The 27,925-nt window shown below is 36.1% G+C and overlaps 1 protein-coding gene across 1 annotated transcript in view; it reads left to right on the top strand.

Moving 5' to 3' along the window:
* The window catches only part of Oseg6 (intraflagellar transport protein Oseg6), a 690,115-nt gene that overhangs the window by 49,840 nt on the left and 612,350 nt on the right, over positions 1 to 27,925 (top strand). Inside the window, exon 5 of the mRNA XM_090372456.1 lies at positions 7,280 to 7,378. Coding sequence (XP_090228582.1) covers positions 7,280 to 7,378 — 99 coding nt within the window. The remainder of the gene's footprint in view (positions 1 to 7,279; positions 7,379 to 27,925) is intronic.

Below are 27,925 nucleotides of genomic sequence, written 5' to 3'. Positions count from 1 at the left end.
TGTGAATATAGCAAGTAAAGTTTTACAAGAAATCTTTTTAGATTTGACAAACGCAAATTTTCACAATACTAACTCGTTGAAGTATCTTCAAGATTACAGAAGTGATGACAAGTTTGAAAATGTGTTTAAAAAAGCAGAAGAAATTGCAACCAAATTGGAGATTGAAAAAGGTTTAAAAAAAACTAGAACTGGAAGGCAAAAGGCAGTGCTTACATACGAAAGTAATGATGAAACGATGCCTGATGAAAAAGAAAATTTTAAAATTAATTTCTTTTATAACATTCTAGACAATACAATAAATGCTTTAAAGGATCATTTTTATTTAATGACAAAACATAATGTTAATTTTAATATATTGTGTAATATAAATAGATGCAAGAAGGTGGATGACAATGAACTTTTAAAAAATTGCATGGACTTGGAACTTCTAGCAGATGAAAATGAAAAAGATATATTGGGACGAGATTTAGTTCATGAAATAAGGTACTTACAATGTCCTTATCCTTATGAAGAAATATCACCCATGCAAATCCTTGAATTTCTTTGGGAAAAAAATTTTACCTCTTCACTACCTAACTTGTTCATAGTGCTACGTATTTTGCAGTGCAGAAAGGAATTTTTCAAAGTTAAAATTAATAAAAATGCATTTAAGGACAACAGTGACTCTGACAGATTGGATGGATTATCAGTGCTATCAATTGAACAGGTTTTGTTGAAAAAGCTTGATTTGGAAGATATGATAATACATTTTGTAGAGATAAAAGCTCAAAGTTTTGCTTTAAATGTCAAATTGTTAAAAGTTTTAATAAATTTTGTCAAATTTTGTTAACTGTCGAGAAGTTTTGCTTTAAAACGTAGACATTATTTGTTTTGTATACTGTGCTTGAGAGTTTGATTTTCTTTTTTCATTTGAATTAAAAGGCGCCTCTGTAGCCAGGTGGGAAGGAGCAGCAGTGCGTAGCACATGCTTCTTGATTATACCGGGGTTCGAGTCCGTCACCATCAAATACGGAGGATGCGGAAAGGTCAGGGAATGACCACCGCATATCCCGGAGCAATATGGCCTTAGTTGCTAATGCTCCTAAAAAAAAAATCCAAAAAAAATCCAATTTGAATTAAAAGTTTTTATGAAGAGCTTTATTTTTTATTTTAAATTTAGTTTTATATTGCATATAATTTACTTTTTGTGAGTAAATAAGATGTAAAATTAATCATTCTAAAAAATGAAAATTGTTGCATCGGTGGGAGGGGACACCATCAGTCAGTGTGGCCTAGGGGCACCATAGCTGGCCCTGGTTCTGTGAATTGAAACATCTGGAAACTAGGCATGGAGATCTGATTGAGGTTTTATGGCTTTGGATAGGTTGAGTAAGCTGAATGTTGATGGCATCCTTACTTTTTCTCAGACAACACACAAAAGGGGCAAAATTTAAATTGAGAGAGGATGGTTGCAGGATATATGTGTGGAAATTGCTTCAGCCTGTGGATTTTTGAGTGTTGGAACAAAGTTCTGTCTGGTATTGTGGAAGTGGATTGTTTGAATAAATTTAAGGAACAACTAGGCAAATTAAAAGGGATAGAGAGGGGATGTGGGAAGGATGTTTTTTTTTGGTTGATGCTGTATTAGTTTGCTTCTTTGTATCATTTACCATTGTTATTACTAATACATTATTTGAAATGAATACTTTATTCTAGCATTTTTGAATGTGATGAATATGACATTCTTCATGACCTACACAACAGTAGGAATGTGTCTAGGATTACAAGGCTGACTCCTACTGTTAATCTAAAGTTTCTTTTTCTGATGACAAACAGTCAAGGTGCAATAAAAAAATGTCTTATCTTAGTCCATTGTTCTGGAGATAGGAGGCCTAAAGGCTAAATATAGACATGTTTGCAATTCAGATAACTCACATGATATAATTTACTAGAAACTGTTGAGGCACATCTTTATGCTGATGATTTTAACATCTCTTGCCATGTCTCATAGAAAGACAACACTGAATTTCAGTAAGTTTTTTTAAAAATTCTTTTATGAAGATTCCAAGCAAAAGAGGTATTAGAAACTACTGAATTTCAGTAAGTTTTTTTAAAAATTCTTTTATGAAGATTCCAAGCAAAAGAGGTATTAGAAACTATAGTACAGGTCGACCATCACTTATCCGGCAGCGTTGGGACCTGTGGGGTGCCGGATTAGTGAGTTTGCTGGATCACCGGTGGTTATTTTAGCACATACATTTTACCCAACAGCTAACCACCACCTTCTACCTTTAACACGTTGACTGCCAAGCAAATTTAAGAAAAAATTCCCCAGGGGTCCAAGAAATATTTAGGAAATAATTTGATTAGTAATTCTAAAATAAATATTGTAATGTCAGTGTTGTTTTTTTTGCTTAAAATATATATAAAAAAAAAGCCTTTTTTTATGCCGCATATATGTTGTTACTTTATTTCTTGAGAAGCCGTGTCAGCCACATATGTGTGACGCTATTACGGCATACATATGAAGGTCATTTTTGATTAGTTTATTACATGTGTAGCAAGCGCTGCAATAAAACTAATTACAATAAAATAAACTCTCAAACATGGCAATAAATTTGTCAGTATTGTTAGAGATTTTGTGAAAACAAGTTTGTTAGCGCGATATATTATCCATCATATTGTTGTGTTTTTCCGCAAGTTTGTATAAGTGTGTTGTAAAAAAAAAAAAAAAATCTAAAAAGGAATGGCTAAAAGAAAATTACTAAGATAAGAGGAACTGAGAGAAATTGCTGGAATTTACAATTAAGCAGAGTTAAACTTCTCACAGACACACCGCTGTTGATTTTTTTCAGAAGTTCAACTTTATCTGTTATGGACAATGTATGGTGTTTGCGCTTTACACCACGAGAGGCACTTCCTTTATGCATTGGAACCATGGCTGGGGCTAAACGTGATAAGGTTATAATAATAAATGCAGAAATCTAACTATCGAATACACCATGAATTGTCAAACTAATAGAATAAGCTTATCAAGATAAGCTTATTCTAATAATCAAATACACCATAAATTGTCTAACTAATAGAGTAAGCTTATCTGCGAAAAGATCTAAACCTCACAAACACTTCCTAGTTCATTTCACAAATATACGAGGTCTCAATTCTAATCTCAACAATGTCCATTTCCACTTTCAGCCTGCCAAACCTCATGTACTTTTTCTAACAGAATCTTAGTTATCAGTTGATTCAAATACTGCTCATCTCAGTTGCCTAAATTATTCGCTGTATGATTCCTTTCGCCTCAAAGGTGGTACTTGTACATATGTCCGTTCCGATTTTCCTGTCACAGAATTGGTAATTTGGAATCTCCTCTCTTTGATCTTCTCTGGCTTGAAATCTCTCTACCTAATTGTGTCAAATTCATCTGTTGTCTCTACCGTTCTCCCAACTCCACTAATCACTTGGAGCTCTTTGACTTCCTCTCTTTACAACTTGACTTTCTCCAGTCCAACTTTCCTAACAGTGAGGTAATTTTCCTTGGTGATTTTAATGTTCACAACTCCAGCTGCCTTCCATTTTCTAGTCACACCGACCCAGCTGGTTGAGATGCTGAGGCTTTTGCAATTTCTAATGACCTTGCACAGATTGTTCATTTACCTACAAGAATACTGGACAATCCTAACCATACAGCCAACACGCTTGATCTTTTTCTCACAAACAACCCTTCTAACTACAGTTGAAGTGAGTGGTCCTTTAGGTACCTCAGATCACAACTTGGTGATTGTCTCTTCTCCAATGGAGCCTTTATCTCATGGCTATTCCCAACCTCGTGTTGTTTGCAAAATGGGATGACCTGCGAGATTTATTTTCTTCTTTCCCTTGGTCGGACTACTGTTTCAAAACTTCTGATATCAACGTTTGCTCAGATCGTGTCAGTGAAATTATTCTTGTAGGAATGGAATCGTTTATTCCACTCTCCACTCTAAAATCTCATCCTTTATCTAAACTTTGGTTTTCCAATAAATGTGCTAAGGCTGTTCAAGAGAAGAATGTTGCATATCGTACTTGACTTGTTTCCAATTCTTCAGTTTCATTTTCTGCCTACACCAAAGCTTGCAACAATTATAAAGCAGGCATTAATCAGTCCAAACTTGATTATAAACAGGCTAAGAGTAGAAAACTTGCTTCTTGCCCTAATGGTAGCCGAGCATTCTAGTTTCTTGCCAAATCTATTGGCTACAACATTTTCCCATCTCTGCTCCCACCTCTGTCAAAACAAGATGGTTCTGTTGTCACTTCAGCCAAGGATAAAGCTGACCTGCTAGCATCCCATTTTTCTTCCAGCTCATGTATTAATGATCTTGGTAAAACACCTCCCACCGTTCCCAACAAGCTCCATTCAATGCCTTCTGTGGTCTTCCGTCAAAAGTATGTGAAAAGGATTTTGACGAATCTTGATGGTAAGAAAGCTCCAGATCCCAATGGTATTTCTCCACATGTTCTCAAAACCTGTGCTCCTGAACTTACTCCTGTTCTTTTTTCTTTCTTATTCCAAAGGTATTTTTTCTTCTGCTTGGAAATTTGCTCATATCCAGCCAGTTCCTAAAAAGGGTGACAAGTCCCTCCCATCCAATTATCGTCCCATTGCAATTACTTTTACTCTTTCTAAAGTAATGGAGAAATCAATTAACTGCCAACTCTTAAACTTCCTGGAAACCATCCATCTGATCAACGATTGCCAGTATGGATTCCGTCACTGTTGATCCACTGGTGATATTCTGGCTTATGTTACCCATTTATGGACAGATTCAATGGAAAGGTTTGGTGAAACACAAGCAGTTGCTTTTGACATCTCAAAGGCTTTCGATCGTGTTTGGCATAAAGGTCTTCTAAACAAGCTTCCATCTTATGGTTTTCCAACTGTTTTTTGTAATTGATTATCCAGTTTTCTCTCTGATCGCTCACTGAGGTGATGGTAGATGGCTCTCTGTCTTCTAACTTCTCCACTAATGCTGGTGTCCCCCAAGGTTCAGTTCTTTCCCCACTGTTTTCCTCTTGTATATTAATGACCTTCTTCCATTGACTGGAAATCCTATCTGTAGTTTTGCCGATGATAGCACATTGCAATCCACTTTCCATTTTGAAAAACCTTTCCCTACTCAATCAGCTTCAACGTCTCGAATATCAGCTACCAATTCCTTAAATGCTAATCTCCAGGTAATTCTCCAGTGGGGCAAAGATAACTGAGTTGATTTCAATTGTTCTAAAACTCAGTCTTGTCTTATATGTCGCAAAAAGGATTCTTCTGCTCCTATGCTTATCTTTGGTGACACTCCGATTTCTAGGCAAAATGATAAATCTCTTTTGGGGATTACTCTGACTTCTAATCTCTCTTGGCACAAGCACATTACAAATATTGCTTCCTCTGCATCTAAAAAACTTGGTTTTCTCTTTTGTACTCTGCGTTACTCTTCTTCCAAACAGCTGCTCACTCTGTACAAATCACAAATCGGCCCTACCATGGAATATTGCTCCCACGTCTGGGGTGGTGCCCCTAAAACCTTTCTCAGGCTTCTAAATTCCATTCAGAAGGCAGTTAGGTTAATTAATAACTCCTCTCTAACAGAGTCTCTCCATTCTCTGTCTCATAGACATACTGTTTCTGCTGCATGCCTTTTCTACAGATACTTCCATGGGCACTGTTCTTCTGAATTGGCTTCTGTAATTCCTGCTCTCTCCTTCAAAACAGTCTGAACACATGCCGCCACCAGCCAACATCCATTTTCTGTCCAACTTCAAACTCACAGAATGAACTTTTCATCTTCCTTGTTTATTCATTCAACTGCCATTTTCTGGAACAATCTTCCTTCATACGTATTTCCTGAAAATTACAGTCTACAGAAGTTCAAGTCTAATGACAACAAATATCTTTCATCTTCTCAACCTACAACGCAAGCACAGTACTAAGTACTATAGGTTCTAATACCTCTCGTGTTTGGGGTTTTCATAAAAAAAAAAAAAAAAAACAAGTGGGAATGGCTTGCCAGTGTTTACGAGTTTGTGCCAACAGCAAATTCTGCAACAGTGGCAGGTCGGTGCACCGACCTGGGAAATTTGAAATTACGTTCACGGAAATTATGTCCGGATTAGTGATGGTCGACCTGTACTTAGCACCGTGCATGGGTTTGAAGGTTGAGAAGATGAAAGAAGATACTTGTTGACATTAGACTCGAATTTCTGTAGATTGTAATTTTCAGGAAATATGTATGAAGGGAGGTTGTTCCAGAAAACAGAAGTTGAAGAAATAAATGAGGAAGAAGAAAAGTTGGTTCTATGAATTTGAAGTTGGACAGTAAAAGGATGCTGACTGGCTGCAGCGCATGTTTGGACTCTGCATTGAATGCAGAGGGACAACACTTTTCCTGTGTGATGTTAATTGTGAAAACTTCGCCATTGCAATAGCACAGAATACTGGGCTTGTGGCATATGCACTGTATTTATACTGCTGCTAGGATGATGCAATCATTTATATCATGTGACATCTAAGAGAGCTTGCTAGAGATGGATGATACAATAGGGTAATGCAATTACAAAACATGATATATTGTCAAATTTCATAGAAATTCTGAATTTTACAAGTGATGCAATTTTTTTGAGTACTACTGCAATAGACATACAAAACAGTTGCTTAAAGAGGATGAATAATCTTAGAACCATTTCATCTGTGATATGGAAACTGATTACATTGTATATTTCATCTGTTGGGCTAGCAGTGATGGTCCCTCCAGAACACAGTGGTTATGGCTCATTGCTTAGAAACCTCCATTTCAATGTTTATTGGAGAGCCCTTTAAGCTTTAAGGGAGTGCCATATTAGAATGCTCATTAGAATCAACTAGTTAATCTGGAGCATCACATTTATTAGGAAATACTGTAAAACTCAGTTACAGGAATCATTACTAAAAAATTAAGTGGAATATATGAGAATCTATTGTAAGACAGAAGCAACAGTAGTTATTTTGAGAAATTCTACTGAAATAGCATACTGTTGGATATGGGGATAGTAAAACATTCATTTATAATTTATGGAGTAATTATGAATTACTTAATGATATATCAGTATATGCTTAATGATATTTTTTTTATTGGATATGCTACAAAAATAGATGGTGGAAAATTTAAAAAAAAAATTTTAAATCTGTATGTATTTTTTACCTTTTTTTAAAAATTTTCTTTATCTTATAATTAATTTAAATTAATCTGATTTAATTTCATTGTTTTCTTGTTAAATTTTATTTCAGAGATATGCTTACTCTTCTTTTATGGGCAAAGAGTGCTCCTCTACTTGCAGTTGGCACCTCCAAGGGGAATCTGCTTATTTATAATCACCGTACCTCTAGGTCAGCAAGAAAAATTATTTAAAAAATTTGGTTTTATTTATAGTTAGAATGGTTTTTGTATTATTGCATGTATTTTGGTTGAAAATAATGGATACTCTGGAGGCCGCCGTAGCCTAGTGGTCAGGCGCGCGGGTGCATAAGTACACGTGCCTTGAGTTACCGGGGTTCAAGCCTGTGCCTACTGATTACGGTGCTGTTTCTTGTATTCTATCTATCTGTCTTGTAAACCCTCTGACCGTTTGGTCATCTCGGGAGTATAAACAGAAAACTTATTTATTTATTTATTTAACATGACATATAAAGCATGAATTTTGTATTGGTATAGAAATAAACTGAGACCTATTTTACAAAAATTTGTAACTTATTCTAACCAACACTAGAAAGCAACAAAAAACATAAAGGAAAATCAAACTGTACACTTCACAAAATGTGAAGTTTGATTTTCACAAACTGTGGAATTTAGCTGCGGACTTAACTTTACTTTGAAACTGCAGAATTTGTTAAGTTCTGGTTTTGCAATTTCATAGTCAGCATATGGATTATTTCATAGGTATATCAGCTGACATTAGCTATTTTCATATTTTTATAAAATATCTATGTTCATCTAAATTCCCTAATTAGATTGAAGATTTATACAAGGACCAGTACAAAAGTAATGTCTCCTAATTTTTTGCTTTGAAATGTTGCAGCGTAGATAATTTTGTGTGTCACTAAGTGGTCACAAGGTGTCTCTACTTTCACCATACTGAGTGGGGCTGTGATCGGTCTCGTGAGTGTAGCACATGGATAGTTCAAAATGGTGGATAGTTCAAAAGAGGACCGGCACATTACAACATGCAAATTGTGTGATGCAGTAAGTATAGGGAAGCCTGCTGTGATAACCATCATAAAAGAACTAGGCTACAACAAGGTTTGTGCTCACTGAGTCCCAAAAATGCTGACACATGAGCACAAAGAAGCCCAATAATTCACCTGTGAAGGAGAGGTTTTTCTTTTTTGTATAGTCACAAGTCCTGGGTCCACCATTATGACCCTGATACGAAGAGACAGTTGATAGAGTGGCACCATCAAAATTCATTACTCAAGAAGTTCAAAAAACAGCCTTCTGTCGGTAAAGTCATGGCGACAGTGTTTTGGGACAAAGATGGGGATCTTACTTGTGGACTTCTTGGATTGTGGCACCACAATCAACTCAGATCAATATGTGGAAACATTTAAAAAGTTGAAAGCCTGCATCTGTAGAGTTTGACCAGACAAAAACCTTAATGAGGTTCTTCTTCTCCATTACAATGCACAACCCCACACCAATCTGCACACGACAGAGGCCATTGCAAAACTGGGGTGCACTGTTCTTCCTCAACCCTCTCATATCCTGGATCTTGCACTTTCTGACTATCATCTCTTCAGCCTGTTGAAGGATGCACTCCGTAGAGGCCATTTTAACCTGTAACTGTTGAAGGATGCACTCCGTAGAGGCCATTTTAACCTGTAACTGTTGAAGGATGCACTCCGTAGAGGCCATTTTGCAGATGACGACCAGCTCAAGCACAGTGTTCACAAAGCCTCCTGGAGCACGAGTAAAGACTTTTACAGGATTGGAATACAGCTGCTGACTCAGAGATGGCAGAAGTGCTTAGAAAAATTATGGTGACTTTGCAGAAAAATAACAGTTTATTAATGATTGAGGATTAATTGATGTAAAAGACATAATTGTAGGAATTAAATTTTCTAAGGAAAAAATTGGAGGCGTTACTTTCATACCACTCCTCGTATATTTTTATATATCAGAATTACCTTTTAATGCTCTAATTAGATTTACTTCTTTGCCTATCTATATGCCTGTAGACCAGTAATTTTTTTTCTGTAAATTTGTTATTAATTTGGTTTTTTTCACTTAAACTTTGAGATTCACCAAATTTAAGCCTTTATCATCAATATTGATTACTAATATTTATATACCAAATATTACATTTCATACACATTTGATGCTAGAAATATGGCACAATGAAGCTCTTAAATAAAAAATAAATTTATCAACAAATGCTGCAATATTTTATGCACATGATCATAGTTTTATGAGAAAATGTTTTTCAGTGCAAACATTGATATTGTGGCTTCTGTTCTTGCACACAATACGATCAAATGAACAATATTTCTTTTTATTGAGATAATGAAAGATGAAGAATGACTATGTTGACTGTATGTGGTGAATTGCCAGGTACAATCAACAGAACCATTGTCATTTTTCCATTTCCTTTTAATGAAAAGTAATATCACTTGTTTATTATGCAGTATAAGGTGCTCATTGGGATCTGCATAGTTTTTGTTTGTTGATATAGGGCTTAGATATATGCTAGAAGTGTACTGAGATCACTAAGAAGGGGACATTTAGCCCTTCTGAATGGTTGTATTAAGAACTTGAATTTTTGTTTTGTGCATTCTTGTTTGGTTTTTAGGTTTTAACTTCCCAATTATATATTTTTAGAAAATTTCTTGGTTTTTAATTCTGTAGTGTGTACAGGTATCTATCACTGATTGTGGCACTTACAAATTTTAGCATGCAAATGTATAGGTTCCAGGTTAACACCCTAGGTAACTGGCATATCTGCTGTGCATTGTGACCTGTGGAAATTGGAAAGGGGGACTGTAGCAGTTGAATGGAATACAACTTCAACACAACTACTTTGGGCCCTCATTTGACAAGGTGGAAGGGCCTAGGATAGTTTGCCCAAGACTAAACAGTTAGTAGGGCTAACTACTGAGGGTCAACTATGCTGTAGCCATATTGCTGTCTTCATGGTTCAAGGAACATGATTTAGATTGGTCTTGGCATGGGTGCAGTGCTTGGGTAGTCCTGGAATCTTCTATATGCATTTATTGCTTGCCAGTTAGGGGCATCTCCTTTTAGCTCTTTGGTAACTGGGGAACATAGGAACTGAAATACCTTATAAATAACATTTTCTGAATCCTGATAATCTGAATCATTCCCTGAACCTTATCAGAACATTTTGATATTCACTCTGCTACTACTCTCAAAGCAAAAGACCAGAATTGAAGACTTATCAGGAACTACACCATGCTTCCTGATAACACTGGTCTGCATTTTAAGAAAATTTCTCTGTTTTACTTTCAAAAATCACTTGAAATTTGCTCTATCACATCAGCATTTTTTACAAATAAAAAAAAAATATATATATTGGTTATAGGTTATTACAAATAGGTTATTTTTATATAAAAATACTTAAAAGTAGAAATATCAGAAGCTCTGTCCTTCTGTCAAGGATACATGGCCACAACTCTCAAACTGTCAACTTGAAGAACTTAAAAAGAAAGTTTTGCAAGTATGGGCTATTGGACCACATGATATCCATTATGAAATGATTTAACACCTTTCTTCAAAATCTGTAAGACTATCTGCCCATCCTTTATAACAGAATCTCTCTTGAAGAGCAGTTTGAAGACTCTTGGTGTATGGGAGTTGTCCTTGCCTTTCCTAAGCCAGGATAACCTGACCTCTGTTGGATGCAGTATGGCTTCTGAAGGAACAGGTACATACTGAACCACTTAATTTTACTGGTAACATATATCCAAGATGCTTTTCTAGGACTTGGTGTCAGTTTTCTTTGATGTGGATTAAGAATATATTTCAGGCTGGAGATTTTTTATTTTAAGAGATCTTCATAATTAGTCTTAGAGATCACCTTCCTGTTTTTAAACTTTTTATCTGTGTAGAATCTATTCTCTTGATCATATTGCCAAGAGGTGGAGGTTAAGATTTAAGTTCTATTCTTTTTGTCATCAAAGTGGATTACATTGCAAAACAGATTCCTCTAACTCTAAACAGTTCCCTCTGTGTTGGTCACTTAAGTACCTTATAATTTTCTACTTAAAAGAAAACCTTAAGTTATGCACATAAAATGAATACAAGTGCTAAAACTCCAGATGGAACTGGTGACAGTACATTATATGTAAAGTATAAAATCTACAGTTCATGAAGTCAGTGAATCATTACCACAGTTTAGCTCACTGCTCAGCATATTCATAGGAATTAGCTACAGTAAATTTATTCAACAAAGTTTATTTCTTAGTTCTACAGTAAAGTTTTTTTTAGTAAATTTATTCTTCAGGAATGCAGAAAGACTACAAAAAATTCATTATTGGACCAATGAAATTGCTTGGTTGTAAGCTAGGCTACAGGGAAGGCAGAGGCGTTTATGAATAACTCCCCTCTTCTCAGAGACATTAAATCATATCAAATGCTAAAAATATTGTGAAAATCTCTACATGCAAATTTACAATTAATTCAATGCATATGAAATACAGATTCATCCTTCTAATAATGTTTCCAATCTTCCTCCGAATTTATTCAAGCTGTCTGCTTCCATTAGGTGGAAGTTTATAACAACAATCAGTTACTCTCTAACTGAAAGAAAATTTATGCACGTCTGTTCTGCACTATCCTTTTTTAATTTAAATTTGTCTCCCTTGTGTGTGTCCTTTTCTGAGAAAGAATAAAGATGCCATCAGCATTCAGTTTATCCAACCCTTTTTAAAGCCTTGTACACTTTAGTTAGGTCACTACTCATATTCCTAGTTTCATATGCTACAATTTACAGAACCTGTGTTTCTTGATAAGAATTCCTGTTATGCACCAAACTAATCTTGTTGATCTTCACATCCTTTCTAACAGCTTTGCATCCTAAATATTGCTGAAACTATTGAATTGGAATTAAGAAACACTTGAACCATGAAATAAATATAGCAAATTAATGTTGTTAATAGGTTTATATGTAAGACAAGGTGCTATTCTGTTCCTGTAATCATAAATTTGCATTTTGTCTGTTTTATTTCCTTATTTATTCTGTAATGGGTGGTGGCAGCCATGGCATAGTTTGTGTTTAGTTTGTTTGTTATTTCTCTTTGTCTGGGTCATATCAAGATGGGGATTGATATATGGCCGTGATAGTGCTCAATGATTGAAATATCCCTTTTCAGCATTCACAAATGCTGTTGTCGATTTGAAGAGATAATGCTTCGGAGTATCCTGTATCTATTTGTGGTATTTTATATTTTATGTTATTAAGCTATAATTGTTCTTTGGTGGTGTGGTGTTTGTGACTCTTTGGGTGTGGAACTGCGCATTCACTTCTCTTGGCAGTGGGTATTGCTTTGGTCTTTCTCCTGTCTTTCCTTATTTTTATGTTTATAATTTTATTTATTTTTGTTTAGAGATAGGGGTAGTTAGCTTCATATCAGAATAGCAACTTGCCTTGCCTATATCCCTATTGACAGCATTAATTAATTATATTTATTTCATGGTTCAAGTGTTTCCTAATTCCAATTCAATAGCTCTACATCCTAAATTAAGGTTTCCAAAATATGCAGTATTCATGATGCTGCTTAAAAATAGATTATTTATTCTATACAGGGAATAATCAGTGGGATAGTTTTTCTAATTGCATAATAATATATGCAATTAGAAAAACATAATTATTTGGTCATTATTGGAGTTTGTCACTCTTATCTTCTTTGGTAACTAATGGCAGTCTGTACAAAATTAAACAGATGTGTTATTTCATTGTTATTTTAATAGGTTATTGTAAATGATTGATGTATTTGTTATTTGTCATGTTGCATTTATTGTAGGTCTCATTGTCTCTGTCAGGCTGCTCAGGGCTATATTGTTATGTTGTTTCTTTTATACAGTCTTCATCACTAATTTGAAAACAGTTGTGTGACATATTGAATGTTATTATTCTCAACTTCTGTATATAAGTTATTCATTCATTCTGTTATCTGTATAGTGCAAGGAAGCAACAAGCTTTTCTGCCAACCACAACAACAACAAACCCTGCCACCTAGTGCTTTCCTTTGCCACAGGTGATTGTTTCCTCTCCTATTGATTCAGGGAGCTTTTGAATTTCTCCAAACTGCTGGCCTCATCTATCCATGGATTCCAGCGATTAATAACTCACTGGCTAAAGAAAAAATTTCTACAATCTAGGTCATAATTCTATTCCCTAGAATAGAATTATAGACTGGCACAGTTTGAATGAAAGGCGTAGTCTGAAGTTATGCCTCCTGATCCTTACCATAGTCATACCATACTTAAAAATACTGTATATCCACGCAGGATAGTACTTGTATAGTGCATTATCTTTTATTGGGAGAAAATGAATGTTTATAGTAGCTACAGTAAAAATAAAATTTGAAGTAAAGCGAATTCTCTCCAAAATATGCCATATGCAGTTGATAACACTGCGCTTAGCCATAATTATGAGAGCATCCTTGGATTCATGGAAGGTCCCACACAGACTGGAGAAGTGCAAATGTATCCCCAATTCAGAAAGGTGGGGGGGGATCAAAGGATGACACAAGTAATTACAGACCTGTTAGTATAATCTGTTCTGAGGACATTAATGGAGTCACTGGTTAAAGAAGCAATGCAGGATCATCTAGACAAGACTGCAGTTATAGTTCAGACACAGCATGGGCTTGTTAAGGGGAAATCTTGCCTGGTTTGATCGGATACTACGATGTGGTCACAAAGGAACTGAATGCAAAAAATAATTTTGAATATACTTAGATTTCAGGAAAGCTTTTGATACTGTTGCACATAGAAGGCTTCTGTACAAATTGGTGCAGTATGGCATTAAGGAAAGTTACTGCTATGGATAAAAGGATGGTTGAGAAGGAGAATATAGAGTGGTAATCAATGGATTGCTCGTAATGGACTAATGTTATTAGTGGAGTCCCCCAGAGTTCAGTGATGGGACCATTGTTGTTTTTTATATTTATCAATTCTATTGATGAAGGTATATGAGGCTTAATGTCCAAGTTTGCAGGTGATACAAAGGTTGGCAGGATTGTTAATGACAGTAATGACAGTATGTGGCTGCAACAGGATCTAGAAAAGTTGGGAAGATGGGCTGAGAGGTGGAAACTGAGTTTAACATTGACAAATGCAAAGTACTGCATATTGGTAGCAGTACCCTCAGAGTAACGTACCAACTGTGCGGTACTGCACTCAGGGTAGTGGAGAATGAAAAAGACCTGGGGGTAATTGTGCAGTCAGATATGAAGTTTTCAGACCAGTGTAGACAGGCTGCCAGAGCAGATCATAGGGTTTTGCCAATGATATATGGGAAATTTGCTAGCTGGGATAAGGAGGTGATTATCCCTTTGTATAAGGCAATTGTCAGGCCACACCTTGAGTACTGCATACAAGTCTGGAGGCCTCAATTTAGGAAGGATGTGGAGCTGCTGGAACGATTACAGAGAAGGGCAACGAGATTGATGAGGGGAACAAAGGGGTGCTCTTTCCAAGAAAGGCTTAAGTTGTGCAAATTGCAGCTTCTGGAGACTAGACACCAACGAGGTGATCTGCTTGAGGTGTTTAAGGCTTTTAATAATTTTGGGAAAGCTCAATGCTGATGGGATTCTTCTTCTTGCTCAGATTAGCATTAGCAAAGGCAATTGATGCAAGAAGGCAAGCTTATATAGCATCAGCCAAAAAAAAAAAAACCCTTATATCACTCATCCACTCGCTCCAAATGTTTGTCAAGTTCTGCCTTGAATCTGTTTAAGCTATCAACTTCTACAATGACAGATGGAAGTTTGTTCCAGCAATCAACCTGCTGGATAAAGGCAAACTTCCACACATCTCTCCTACAACCGTCTTTCCTCAATTTGAATTTATGCCCTCTCAGGCAATTATTCTGAGCAAGAGGAAGAATCCCATCAGCATCGAGCATGCTCAAACCATTCAAAGCTTTATACACCTCAATCAGATTACCTTGCAGGTGCCTTCTCTCCAGACATTGTAATTTGCAAAATTTAAGCCTTTCTTCGTAAGAGCAACCCTTTGTTTCCATTCATTAATTTTGTTGCCCTTCTCTGTACTCGTTCCAACAGCTTTACATCCTTCTTAAAATGAGGTCTACAGACCTGTATACAGTACTCAAGGTGTGGCCTGACAATTGCCTTATACAAGGGAATAATCACCTCCTTATCCCTGCTAGAAAAATTCCTGTATATCATTGACAAGACACTATGAGCTACTCTTGCAGACCATCTGCACTGCCCAGAAAACTTCATACCTTCCTGCACAATTACCCCCAGGTCCTTTTCATTCTCTACCATTGTCAGTGTAGTACCACAGAGTTGATACGTCACTCTGGGGTTACTGCTTCCCATATGTAGTACTTTACATTTGTCAAACTTCATTTGCCACCTCTCAGGCCATCTGTTCAACTTTTCTAGATCCTGTTGCAGCAGCTTACTATCATTAACCACCCTGCCAACCGTCGTATTGTCTGCAGACTTGGACATTAAACCTGATATACCATCATCAATATCATTAAAAATACAGAAAACAACAATGGACCCAACACTGATCCATGAGAGACTCCACTAATAACATTAGTCTATGAAGAGCAGTGTCCATTGATTACCACTCCTCTGTCTTCTCCCACTCAACCATCCCTTTATCCATAGCAGCAATTTGCCTCCAATGCCACACTGCTCCAATTTGTGCAGCAGTCTTCGATATGCAACAGTAACAAAGGCCTTTTTAAGATCCAAATATATAATATCAAAGTTATTCTTTGCATCCAGTTCCTTTGGAACTACATCATAGTATCCAATCAAATTGGTCAGACAAGACTTCCCCTTAACAAACCCATGCTGTTTCTGAGCTATAACTGAAGTCTTCTCTAGATAATCCTGCAATGCTTATTTAACCAGTGCCTCCATTAATTTCCCCTGGAACAGAAGTTAAACTAACAGGTCTGTAATTACCTGTGTCTCCCTTTGATCCTCCTCCTTTGTGGATTGGGGTCACATTTGCACATCTCCGGTTCATGTGTACCTCACCTGAGTCCAGGGAAGCTGTCATAATTATGGCTAAGGGTTTGCTTACTTCCTTTGCCGCCTCCTTTAATATAATTGGATAGATTCCATCCACCCCAGGTGCCTTTCTTATGTTTATCTTCAACAATTTCTCCTTCACTTTACTCTCAGTTATTACAAGATTACAGTCAGTCCTCGTATAGCATGATAGTTGTGTTCCTCGAAACCCTCGTGCAATGCAAAATCATGCAATATAAACAAAAGGCCCTATGGGGGAAAACAGGGTTAGGTGCCGGCCACCCAAGATTGAACACACATTTGTAACCAAAACATTACCAAACACAATAAATAATCGTAATAAAATGCTTATGTATTTTATTACGACTATTATAATAAAATATTGCTAATGCTTTTGCTTCTGTCGTAAGCAAACTTGTTTTTTGTTTGATTTTCTGTCTAAACAGATGACAGCCGTTCCATCTCTTCCAATTCTTTGTGTCTTAATCTAATGGATTTTAATTACACTTTGAGTTGTTCCTGCTATGAAAGTTGTTTTTATTTTCTCTGCATTCTTTGTAATTCTCGGTGTTGCCTCATTTAGGTCTGTAGCATGTGCAATATCACATGGTCTTTCATTTCGCTCAAAGCGTTTCACAATTTCATATTTTTTTTCTATCGACAGAGGTGGACTGGCCATAAGCCTTACAAGGGAAACCCCTGTGGGCCGGAGGCTGGTGTGATTTTGGCCATAACCATAGTATGAGGCCACTATAAATTTTCCCGGGTAAGAATTTTTGACCCAGTCCGCCTCTGTTTATTGATATTGCTTTTCTCTGTGAATCTGCAGTGTCTTCACCAGGAGGACGCTTCCTTTTCCCACCTTTTAAGTATTTTACTCATTTTTAGGGAATAAAGCACAATTACAAAATGAGGAGGCACACTTGATACACATAAACAAAGCTGCGAGCGTGTAGCAACTGAATAAACAACACCGTAAAGGCAGAGATACACTATTAACACCTCACATTTTACTCAAGCACGTTTCTAGGGGTTACTACCATAAAACAATAAAAACAATTTCCATTTACGTTTCTGCTAGTGGAATCTGTTATAAACTGGTAGTAAACTCGATCTAATTTCATTTGCGATTATACCGATAGCTGGAATTCTGTTGGTTTTTACGTTATTATGGTGAAATGTGTTTCCCTTCACTGATATAAAACACATAAATACATGTTCAGAATCTTCTCTTCATTCCTATCGTGTTGCATTCAGTTCGGGTGATTCCGTGTTCGACTGCCATTTCTTGTAAACACAAAGGCAAATCGTGCATAAGCGAATTCGGTTCGTGTTATATAAGATATCGTTCCCCTATTTATAAATCGTGTATGATCGAATTCGTGTAGTGTAAACACATGTTATATGAGGACTGACTGTATCTAGTTTACTGCCAGAGTTTAATACACCTCTGGCATTCCCCTCCCTGAATAACTCCTCGTGTGAATGTAGATGCAAAATATTCATTTAGTTTGTGAGCTACCTGAGAGGATCATCAACAGCTGAACCATCGATATCAAGTGGACCAATCTGATTCATCCCCTTCCTTCTAGAGTTTACATAAGAAAAGAACTCTTTTCTGTTTTTCTTTGCATCCTTTGCCAAAGATTTCTTGTAATCTGCCTTCACCTGCCTAGCCTTCTTTGTGACTTGGTTAGAGACCAGCTTATATCTGTCATAGGCGTGTGTGTGTCTGTAGTTATTTTAAATGTATCCCATGCATTTTTCTTCTATGTCACATGTGTAATTAGTTCATGTGACATCCATTTAGGCCTAAATCTTGAACAATATTTCTTAGTTGGTATGAAAAGCCTAGTAGCTTCCAAGATTAATTCTTTGATTGCTTCTCATTGTGAATTTGCTGTTCATAACATCATCAGTTGGTCCCACCGTATAGAATTTAAAAACTATCTGAGACCACTGTAGTCACCTTTACGAAAGCAAAAATCCTTCCCTTTATCCATGATGGTAGTTACCTCTTTGAGTAAATCCCACTTCAGCACACTGTGATCTCTGCCACCTAGTAGTTCCTTTATCTGCAGATTCTTAATGCATGAAGAATCACTACTGATAATCAGATCAAGAGTATTACTCCCTCTAGTTGCCTCCCGAACATGCTGCGGTAGAAAACAATCATCCAATAAATCCACAAAAGCCTTGCTAGTGTGTGAGTGACAACCCATAAATTCCATTCAATATCTAGAAAATTAAAATCCCCCATTATAAGACTCTCTGATTTACTGGCCCATTCTATTTCCCTGTACAGTTTCTTATTATACTCATCAGAGTCATTAAGCCTATAGCACACTCCTACTCTCAATTTTGATCTCCCAATGCTTATGTCACACCAAACTGACTCGACACTGCACTGTCCAGCGATGTCGACTGGCTTCACTTTCTTGGATTTTATGTATTTCTTAACTAATAGCATAATCCCTCCTCCCTTCCTATCCTGTCTACCCTTTCTGAGACATTGTACTCTGTAGACATTTCCCTGTACAGTTTCTTATTATACTCATCAGAGTCATTAGTCCTATAGCACACACTTACTCCCATTTTTCCTTTCTCAGTGCTTATGTCACACCAAACAGACTCAACATTGCATTGTCCACCAACATCAATTGGATGCACTTCCTTAGATTTTATGTGTTTCTTATCTAACAGCATAACCCGTCCTCCCTTCCTGACCTGTCTATCCTTTCTGTACACATTGTACTCCCCAAATTCCAATTCTGCACTGATTATGTCTGTGTGACATCACATCTCTGATATCCCAATAATATCTGCCTTTGATGTCTTGACTAGCACTTCAAGCTTATCGAATTTATTAACTATACTCCTAGCATTGGTGTACATGCAAGTATATATGCACCTGTTTCTACTCTTAGTTACCCTAACACAGCCCTTGTATTTACTTGTTCCAGTGTGACTCCCAGCAGTCCTAGAAATCCCCATTGCCTTGATTTCCAGGCTGCTGCTCAATTGCATTTAAATAGAAGCAGTGCAAGAATCACTTTCACCTCTGCCAATGGCTACTGTTAATCTATTAGTCCATGTATCCCCCCAAGCTAGCAGTTTTCTGGCCTACCTAACTCTGCCTCAGTAGCATCGGCAAATATTATTGCACCCTTTTTATTTAAGTGTATCCTATTCCTGTAGAAGCAATCTCTCCTGTTAACAGGCACAGACCAGGCTGAGAAAAATTCTACCCCTTGATCCTTGCACAGTCTCTCCAGGGCCGAAGTACCTGCCCGGCAACCCAAAGGTCGCGGGTTCGATTCCCGCCTCGGGCTTGGATCAAAGTACTGCAAAAACCTTGGGAGGTGCAATATGGCCACAGAAGCCGATGCGCCAACAACTACCAAATCAAAAAAAAAAAAAAAAAAATCCAGGGCCGAATTGATCGACAAGGCTCTCATCATATACTCCCTCCTATCGCATCTGGGCAGAATTGCAGACACTTTCAAATTCAACCCTAACTCATGGCTTTTTTTCTGCATTAACTTCAGATTTGAGGAAATACATTTGTAGAATATGTGTGTGAAAAATTGGCTTTTAGCCAGCGAGTGGTTGATTACTGGAACAAACTTCCATCTGTTTTTGTGGAAGATAATAGCTTAAAAAAATTCAAGGAAGAACTGGAGAAACATTCGGAGCAAATGGTTTGGCTAATGCTGTATAAGCTTGCTTTCTTGTATCATATGCCACTTCTAATGCTAATGTTAAATTGACTGGAACAGTATTTCTGAACATATTATTTTATTGTAAAAATCATTTTTATTGAGATCTCATTCAAATATTAAACAGAGCTTTTCCTATTTTCATTTCAGGTCAATTTTTGACATTTATTTCCATTTTTTTAAAGTCGTTTAAGACACGAAAAATTTCCTCTTGTTCTTAATATGATTTAAAATGTTTGTCAAAACACATTATAGCAGAGTCAATTATTAATAAAAATTAACCGATTCTGAAATTTTCTTTGGGATTTAATATTAGCTTATTGTTGCCTTAATAACAAAAAACTTCCTTTTCCAACTTGCTTGGAGATCCTTAAAAGAAATTTCAATGTGCCATTCTTTGACTGTTCTTAAGCAAGTTGTCAGTATGTTCCCCTGTAATTTTTGAAGCAAATGACTTCTGAATTGCATTTGTACATTGCTTAGCTGCAATATTCAAAAGCATTATCTTGCTTTGCAATAATTTACTGACAAAATTCACTTTTGATAGTAATTTATACTAAATTACAAGACTAAGAACGAATTCAAATGTATACATATATTTGTATATTCCTCTGATTTCTGCTTTCAGATCACCATCGGAAACATTTTCAACTTCTAATGCTTTAAAAAATTTTGAATTTTCATATTGTATAGCTTTAACACTTTATCTTACACTTCCCTCTTGTATTTGAGAGCAGTTTAAAAAAGTGTTAAAAACATATTCTTTTAACACATCCCAGTGAGACATTGATGAGGAAAATAATATATATACATGCTGCAGCATCTTAAAAATATTTATAGCAATTTCTGAAGATTTGGCAATGTCACCCAGTATCAGGTTGATATTGTGACATGTGCAGGGAGTATATAAAGCTTTAGAGTTTCATTTAAAAGCATGCTTAAACACATTTATTAATGCCCTTCATGTTTGACCCATTGTTGTAGCCCTGTCCACGACAATTTTCTAAATGTATGCACAACTCTTCCAGTAATGACTTTAGTCTGTCAAATAGTTCCTTCCCGATGGTATCGTTGACTGTTAGAAATGTTATAAAGTTTTCTCAAATCTCAACTTCTGCTTAGTTGACATCCACAAATCTTAATACAACAAATAACAGTTCCTAATGACTAACATCAGGTGTGCAGTCAGTGAGGACAGTTTAATATTTTGCCTTGTTCACACTATCTGTAATTGTTTGTCTAATTTTCGATTCAGTGAGTTCAATTATATTGTTTAAATTCTCTGCAAAAAATATAATGTATTTTGTTTACTTCCTGTATTTTTCCTTTCCGAGTAATTATTTAAATAATTTTTTAATACTGGGTCAAATTTGGCAATTAATTCCATAAGCCTGAGAAAATGTCCATTGTTGGGTGTAAAAAGTTCATCACTTGATCCTCTTAATGCTAAATTATGTTTAGCCAAATTGATTATTCCTTCAATGAGTTGAAAAAATATTTGGTGCAATTCTTTGGTCTTTTCTTTAACGATTTCTTCATTCCTTACATCTAGAGCTGTTCCTTTCCTTTTTATTAAAGTATGTTCTCTTTGCATTAAGGGATTCATGCAGTGATGGTGACCTAATGACTGTTCTTGTTCTGGAATTCTTCAAATTAAATGCAGTCTGTAAAAACACTCATAGCATAAGATAGATTCTGAATTTGAAAACAGTTTAAACAAGGCAAAACACCATACACCAGTGGTTTTTCAACCTTTTTTTAATAACGGCACCCCTAAGTAATTTATTTTATTTTGTGGCATCCCTAGTCAATTTTCTGCCTGTTAGATCCGATTCTCTATATGTATATCTGTATATATATATATATATATATAATATTAAAAAATATGTTATATGATATTTATTACGATAATATAATTATGAAAAATACATTTCATAATACAAATTATGTATATACAGTATATAATTTTACTCTTTATATAGAGGTACTAAGTAAACATCAATTATAGACCACCACAAAATTAAAAAGATACTCTACGCCTTTTTATAATGAAATAAACATATAAATTAAAAAATAATAATAAGTTTAAGTAACTTAAACCCAAATTACGTGGCACCCCTGGAATGTTGTTGCGGTACCTTACGGTGCCGCAGCATCCTGGTTGAAAACTACTGCCATACACTGTTCATTCTAGTCAAATATATTAGCATTAGCATTAGTAGAGGCACGATGTGATGTAAGAAAGCAAGCTTATATAGCATCAACCAAAAAAAAAAAAAACCTTCCATTTCACCCATCCATTAACTCCAAATTTTTGTCTAGTTCTGCCTTGAATTTATTTTAGCTGACAATTTCTATGGCAGATGGAAGTTTCTTCCAGTAATCAACCACCTGCTGGCTAAAGGCAAATTTCTGCACATCTATTCTACAACTGTTTTTCCCCAATTTGAATTTATGTCCCCTCAGGCAATTAATATGGGCAAGAGGAAGAATTCCATCAGCATTGAGCTTGCTCAAACCATTCAAGGCCTTTTACACCTCAATCAGATCACCTCGCAGTTGCCTAGGCTCTAGACCAGTGCTTCTCAAACTTTTTTGGATCACCGCCCCCTTCTCTTTATATTGGTAGGCTAAAAAAAAGCCCTGGCGAGGGCTTTTTTTTAGCCTACCAGTATAAAGTGAAGCTAAATAACTGAAATGTATGTATGTGTGTGAATTATAAAGAAAACTATTTACTGCACTTTATTCCTTCTTTGTAAAATATTACAACTACATAAATAAAGCCAGTTATAGTCACTTAAATTAAGTCATAAAAATTAAAGTTAATTACATAAATAAGTCATGATATTAATGGAAATAGTTAATTATATTTTAATATTTAATGCGATGGATGAGCTTAGTGGAGATTTATTAGCTTATCAATATTAGGTTTAATATCTGTAAGTAGAAGTCATAAATCGCCACGTTTAACAACATCCAGACAATTTCTTTGTTTTGTCAGCAATTGAGATACAGCACTAAAACCGGTTTTGACTAGATATGACGTTGAAAAGAAATAAGTAATTTTTTTACAATTCCTCACAATGCAGGATAATAGTCAGGGATTTTCTTTTGTAACCAAAATTCCTGATATGAATTTTGAAATTTTGGCTTCATCATTATCGTCATTATTTAAAATCGTCATTATTTAAAAAAGGATTTATAATCCAAACTGGAATTTTAAAATTAAGGAGATCTTTGAACCTTTCCTGCATATCTCTGTGCAATGTTTCTAGATGATTACAAAAAGTTAGTAGAGTTTCATCAGCTATTTTTTCTTTTTTCTCTATTTCCAACAGATTTGGAAATTGATACACTCCACGTCATCCTATGTTGCACATAAAAAGCTTTAATTTTGAAATAAATTCTGAAATTTTAGTTTTTGCCTTAATAAGAGTTACATCTTGTCCTTGTAAATGTAAGTTCATTGAGTTGAATCTAGTAAATAAATCTGCGAGATAAGCAATATCAGTTTTAATTTTTTTGAGGTCATTACTAAGGTCGTTGTTCCTATCTTCAAAAAACTCGACAACAGTATCAAAGAGTTCATAAAATCTGTTGAGACAGTTGCCTTTTGACAGCCACGAACCTTGGAGCGAAGTAGCAATTGTTCAAAATCTTCACTGTTTTGATCACAAAGCTTTCGAAATATACGATCATTCAAAGAATGTGCTTTAATTTTGTTTATAGCAGTAATAACAGTTTGTAGAGAATTGATCACCAAGTTTTTTCGCAACTAAATGCTGATGGTGAATGACACAATGAACAGTAATAATATTTGGCACAGCATTTTTTAAATAAGCCATAAAACCCTTGTAATGGCCAATCATTGATGGTGCTCCATCCACCCCTGTCATGCCTAATGCCCCCATGGATAATTCAAATGCCCCCAGGGAGTGATATTGCCCTCTTTGAGAAGCACTGCTCTAGACATTACAATTTGCAGAACTTATGTCTTTCTTTGTAAGAACAACTCCCTATTCAATTCACCTATCTCATTGCCCTTCTCTGTACTCGTTCGAGCAGCTCTACATCTTTCCTAAAATGAGGTCTCCAGACCTCTATACAGTACTCAAGATGTGGCCCAAACATTGCCTTATACAAGGGGATAATCACCTCCTTATCTCTGCTAGAAAAATTCCTGTATATCATTGACAAGACACCATGAGGTATTCTTGCACATTGTCTGCACTGCTCAGAAAACGTCTTGTCTGACTGCACAATTACCCCCAGGTCTTTTTCATTCTCTACCACACTGAGTGTAGTTCCACACAGTTGATACGTTACTCTGGGGTTATTGCTACCCATACGCAGTAATTTACATTTGTCAATATTAAACTTCAGTTGCTACCTCTCAACCCATCTGTTCAACAGTTCTAGATCTTGTTGCAACAGCATACTGCAACAAGATCTGCAAACCTTCGTATCATCTGCAAACTTGGACATTTAGCCTGATATATCTTTATCAATATTATTGATAAATACAGAAAACAGCAATAAGCCCAACACGGACCCCTGGGGAACACCACTAATAACATTAGTCCATGACAAGCAATCCATTGATTACCACTCTCTGTCTTCTCCAACTCAACCATCCCTTTATCATTGCAGTAACTTGCTTTTAATGCCATACTACTCCACTTGTACTGTAGTTTTCCATGTTCAATAGTATCAAAAGATTTCCTGAAATCCAAGTATATGATATCAAAATCATTTTTTGTATCCAGTTTCTTTGTGATCTCATTGGAATATCTAATCAAATTGGTCAGACAAGACTTCCCCTTAACAAACCCATTGGGTACAAGGGTATCCACATGTTGGACAAGATTTTGTAGCTCTGGTGAACGCTAAGTTTTTATTTATAATTAGCTATTTTATTGAATTAATTGTTATAATAAATAATTTTCTATAAATAGCTTTATAGTCCTAGTGCCTTGGTTTATTTTGATTTTAGATAGTGATTTTTAAAGTTAATACTTAGTGTCCATAGATTTTACTATTCGTAACTTGCCACCATTGTTAAACAATACAGAATAGCGTAAAGTATATCCCGAACTTGATAGCGTAAGGTTTAATGTAAAACTAGATGGACCAAAATACGTAGCACTATATTAGAAATCTGTTAGTATTATCAATTAATCAATTAAAAATTTATTAATTTAATTAAATTTCATTGTTAATTAAATTGTACATAAATGGAATCGTGACCTAGACTAGAGCAGGAAAGCAATGCGCACAAAGTAGCTGTAGTTCTATGGCTCGGGGGAGAACTGAAGGGGCAATTCAACAACGCATCACAGTCTAAAAAATGTGTGAAATGTGACATGTTTGAAGACGTCTAGAAGAGGACATGATGTAGCCAAAGTCTTTGTATGTGCCGAGACCATGAAGAAATTAGGCACATTTAGGTAAGTTTCTCTAGTTACTGTTACCCATATGCAGTACTTTGCATTTGTCAGTGTTAACCTTCAGTTACCACTTCTCAGCCAATCTGCCTAACTTTGCTAGATCCTGTTGCAGTAGCATACTGTCTTTACTGTCATTAACAACCCTGACAACCTTTGTATCATATGAAAACTTGGAGATTAAGCTTGATATAGATTCATCAACATCATTGATAAATACACAAAACAACAATGGGCCCAGCACTGAAGCCTGGGAGACTCTACTGATAACATTAGTCCACATAGAGCAGTGTCCATTTATTACCACTCTCTGCTGTCTCCCACTCAACCATCCCTTTATCCATTGCAGAAACTTGCCCTTAATGCCATACTGCTCCAATTTGTACAGCAGTCTTCCATTTGTAAAAGTATCAAAAGCTTTCCTGAAATCCAAGTATATGATATCGAAATTATTTTTTGCCTCCAGTTCCTTTGTGACCACATTGTAGTATCCAATCAAATTGGTCAGACAAGAATTTGCCTTAACAAACCCATGCTATGTGTAAACTATTACTGCAGTCTTGTCTAGGTGATCCTGCATCACTTCTTTAACCAGTGACTCCATTATTTTCCCCCAAACAGAAGTTAAACTAACAGGTCTCTGATTATTTGTGTCACCCTTTGCACCCATTTGTGAATTGGAAATTTGCACATCTCCAGACCATGAGGACCTCCCCTGACTCTAAGGGTGCTCCAATAATTATGGCTAACGGTAATTATGGCTACTTATATAATTATTATTATGGTAGCCATAATTATTATTATGGCTACCATAATAATAATTATGGCTACTTACTTTGCTTACTGCTTCCTTCAGCATAACTGGATAGATTCCATCTGCCCCAGGTGCCTTTTTTATGTTTAACTTCAACAATTTCTCCTTACCACTTTGCTCTCAGTTATTAAAAAATCACTTAGCTTCCTGTTAGAGTTTCATAAACTTCTGGCATTCCCCTCCTTGAATAACTCCTCGTGTGAATGTAGATGTAAAATACTCATTCAGTTTATCATCTACTTGAGCAGGATCATCTGTAGTCGAACCATCTATATTAAGTGGAAGAATCTGATTCATCCCCTTCCTTCTAGAGTTTACATAAGTAAAGAAGTCTTTGTTGTTTTTCTTTGCGTCCTTTGCCAAAGATTTCTCGTAATCTGCCTTCGCCTGCCTAACCTCCTTTGTGACTTGATTACAGACTAGCTGGTCTCTCCCGTAGGCTTCTGTGTCGCCTGATAATTTATATGCATTTTTCTTCTCTGCCACAAGCTCATTAATTCATCCGACATCAATTTAGGTTTGAACCTTGAACAGTATTTCTTAATTGGCATGAAAAGCCTAGTAGCCTCCAAGATTAAGTCCCTGAAGGCTTCCCATTTAGAATTCACCATTGGTAACATCATCAGTTGATCCCACTGAATAGAATTTAAAAACTATCTGAGACCGCTGTAGTCACCTTCACAAAAACAAAAACCCTTCCCTTTACCCTTGATGGTAGTTACATCTTTAAGTAAATCGCACATCAGTACACTATGATCAGTGTCACCTAGTGGTTCCTTTATGTGCAAATTCTCTATGCATGAATAATTACTGCTGATAATCAGATGAAGTGTATTACTACCTCTGGTTGCCCCTCGCACATGTTGCTATAGAAAACACTCCTCCAGTAAATCAACAAAAGTCTTGCCAGCGTTCGAGTAACCAACTTACAAGTTCCAGTTAATATCTGGAAAGTTAAAATCTCCCATTACTAGCAATTTTGATTTACTGGCCCACTCTATTTCTTTGTACAACTGTTCATTGTACTCATCAGAGTGATTTGGCCTATAACACATTCCTACTCTGTTTTTCCTTTCCCAGTGTTTATGTCATACCAAACAGACTCAACATTGCACTGTCCAACCATTGTCAACTGGATGCACTTCCTTAGATTTTGTGTTTTTTTACTAACAGCATAACCCCTCCTCCTTTCCTACCCTGTCTATCCTTTCTGTACACATTGTACTCCCCAATGTGTACCAATTCTGCATTGCTTATATCTGTGTGACCGCATGTCTCTGATATCCAATCAATCTCTGGCTTTGATCTCTTGATCAGAACTTCAAATTATACTTCTTGATCAGAACTTCAAATATACTTCTAGCATTGGTGTATATGCAAGTGTACATGCACCTGTTCTTACTCTTAGTTACCCTAACACAGCACATGTATTTACTTGTTCCATGATGACTCCCATCAGCTCTTGAAGTTCCCAGCAACTTTCTCTCTAGGCTGCTGCTCATTACAATAGAAGCAGCACAAGAATCACTTTCGCCTCTGCCTGCGGCTCCTGTTAATCTTTTAGTCTGTGAAATTCCCTGAAATAGCAGTTTTCCAACCCACCTAACACTGCCTCAATAGCATCAGCAAATATTCTTGCACCCTTTCTATTTAAGTGTATCCCTGTAGAAGTAGTCTCTCCTGTTAGCAAACACAAATCAGG

This window comes from Mastigoproctus giganteus, chromosome 1, assembly GCF_048544385.1.
Source record: "Mastigoproctus giganteus isolate SK-2022 chromosome 1, ASM4854438v1, whole genome shotgun sequence".
Lineage (NCBI taxonomy): Eukaryota > Metazoa > Arthropoda > Arachnida > Uropygi > Thelyphonidae > Mastigoproctus > Mastigoproctus giganteus.
The sequence above is the reverse complement of the archived record's forward strand: the minus strand, read 5'-3'. Positions and strand labels throughout refer to the sequence as shown.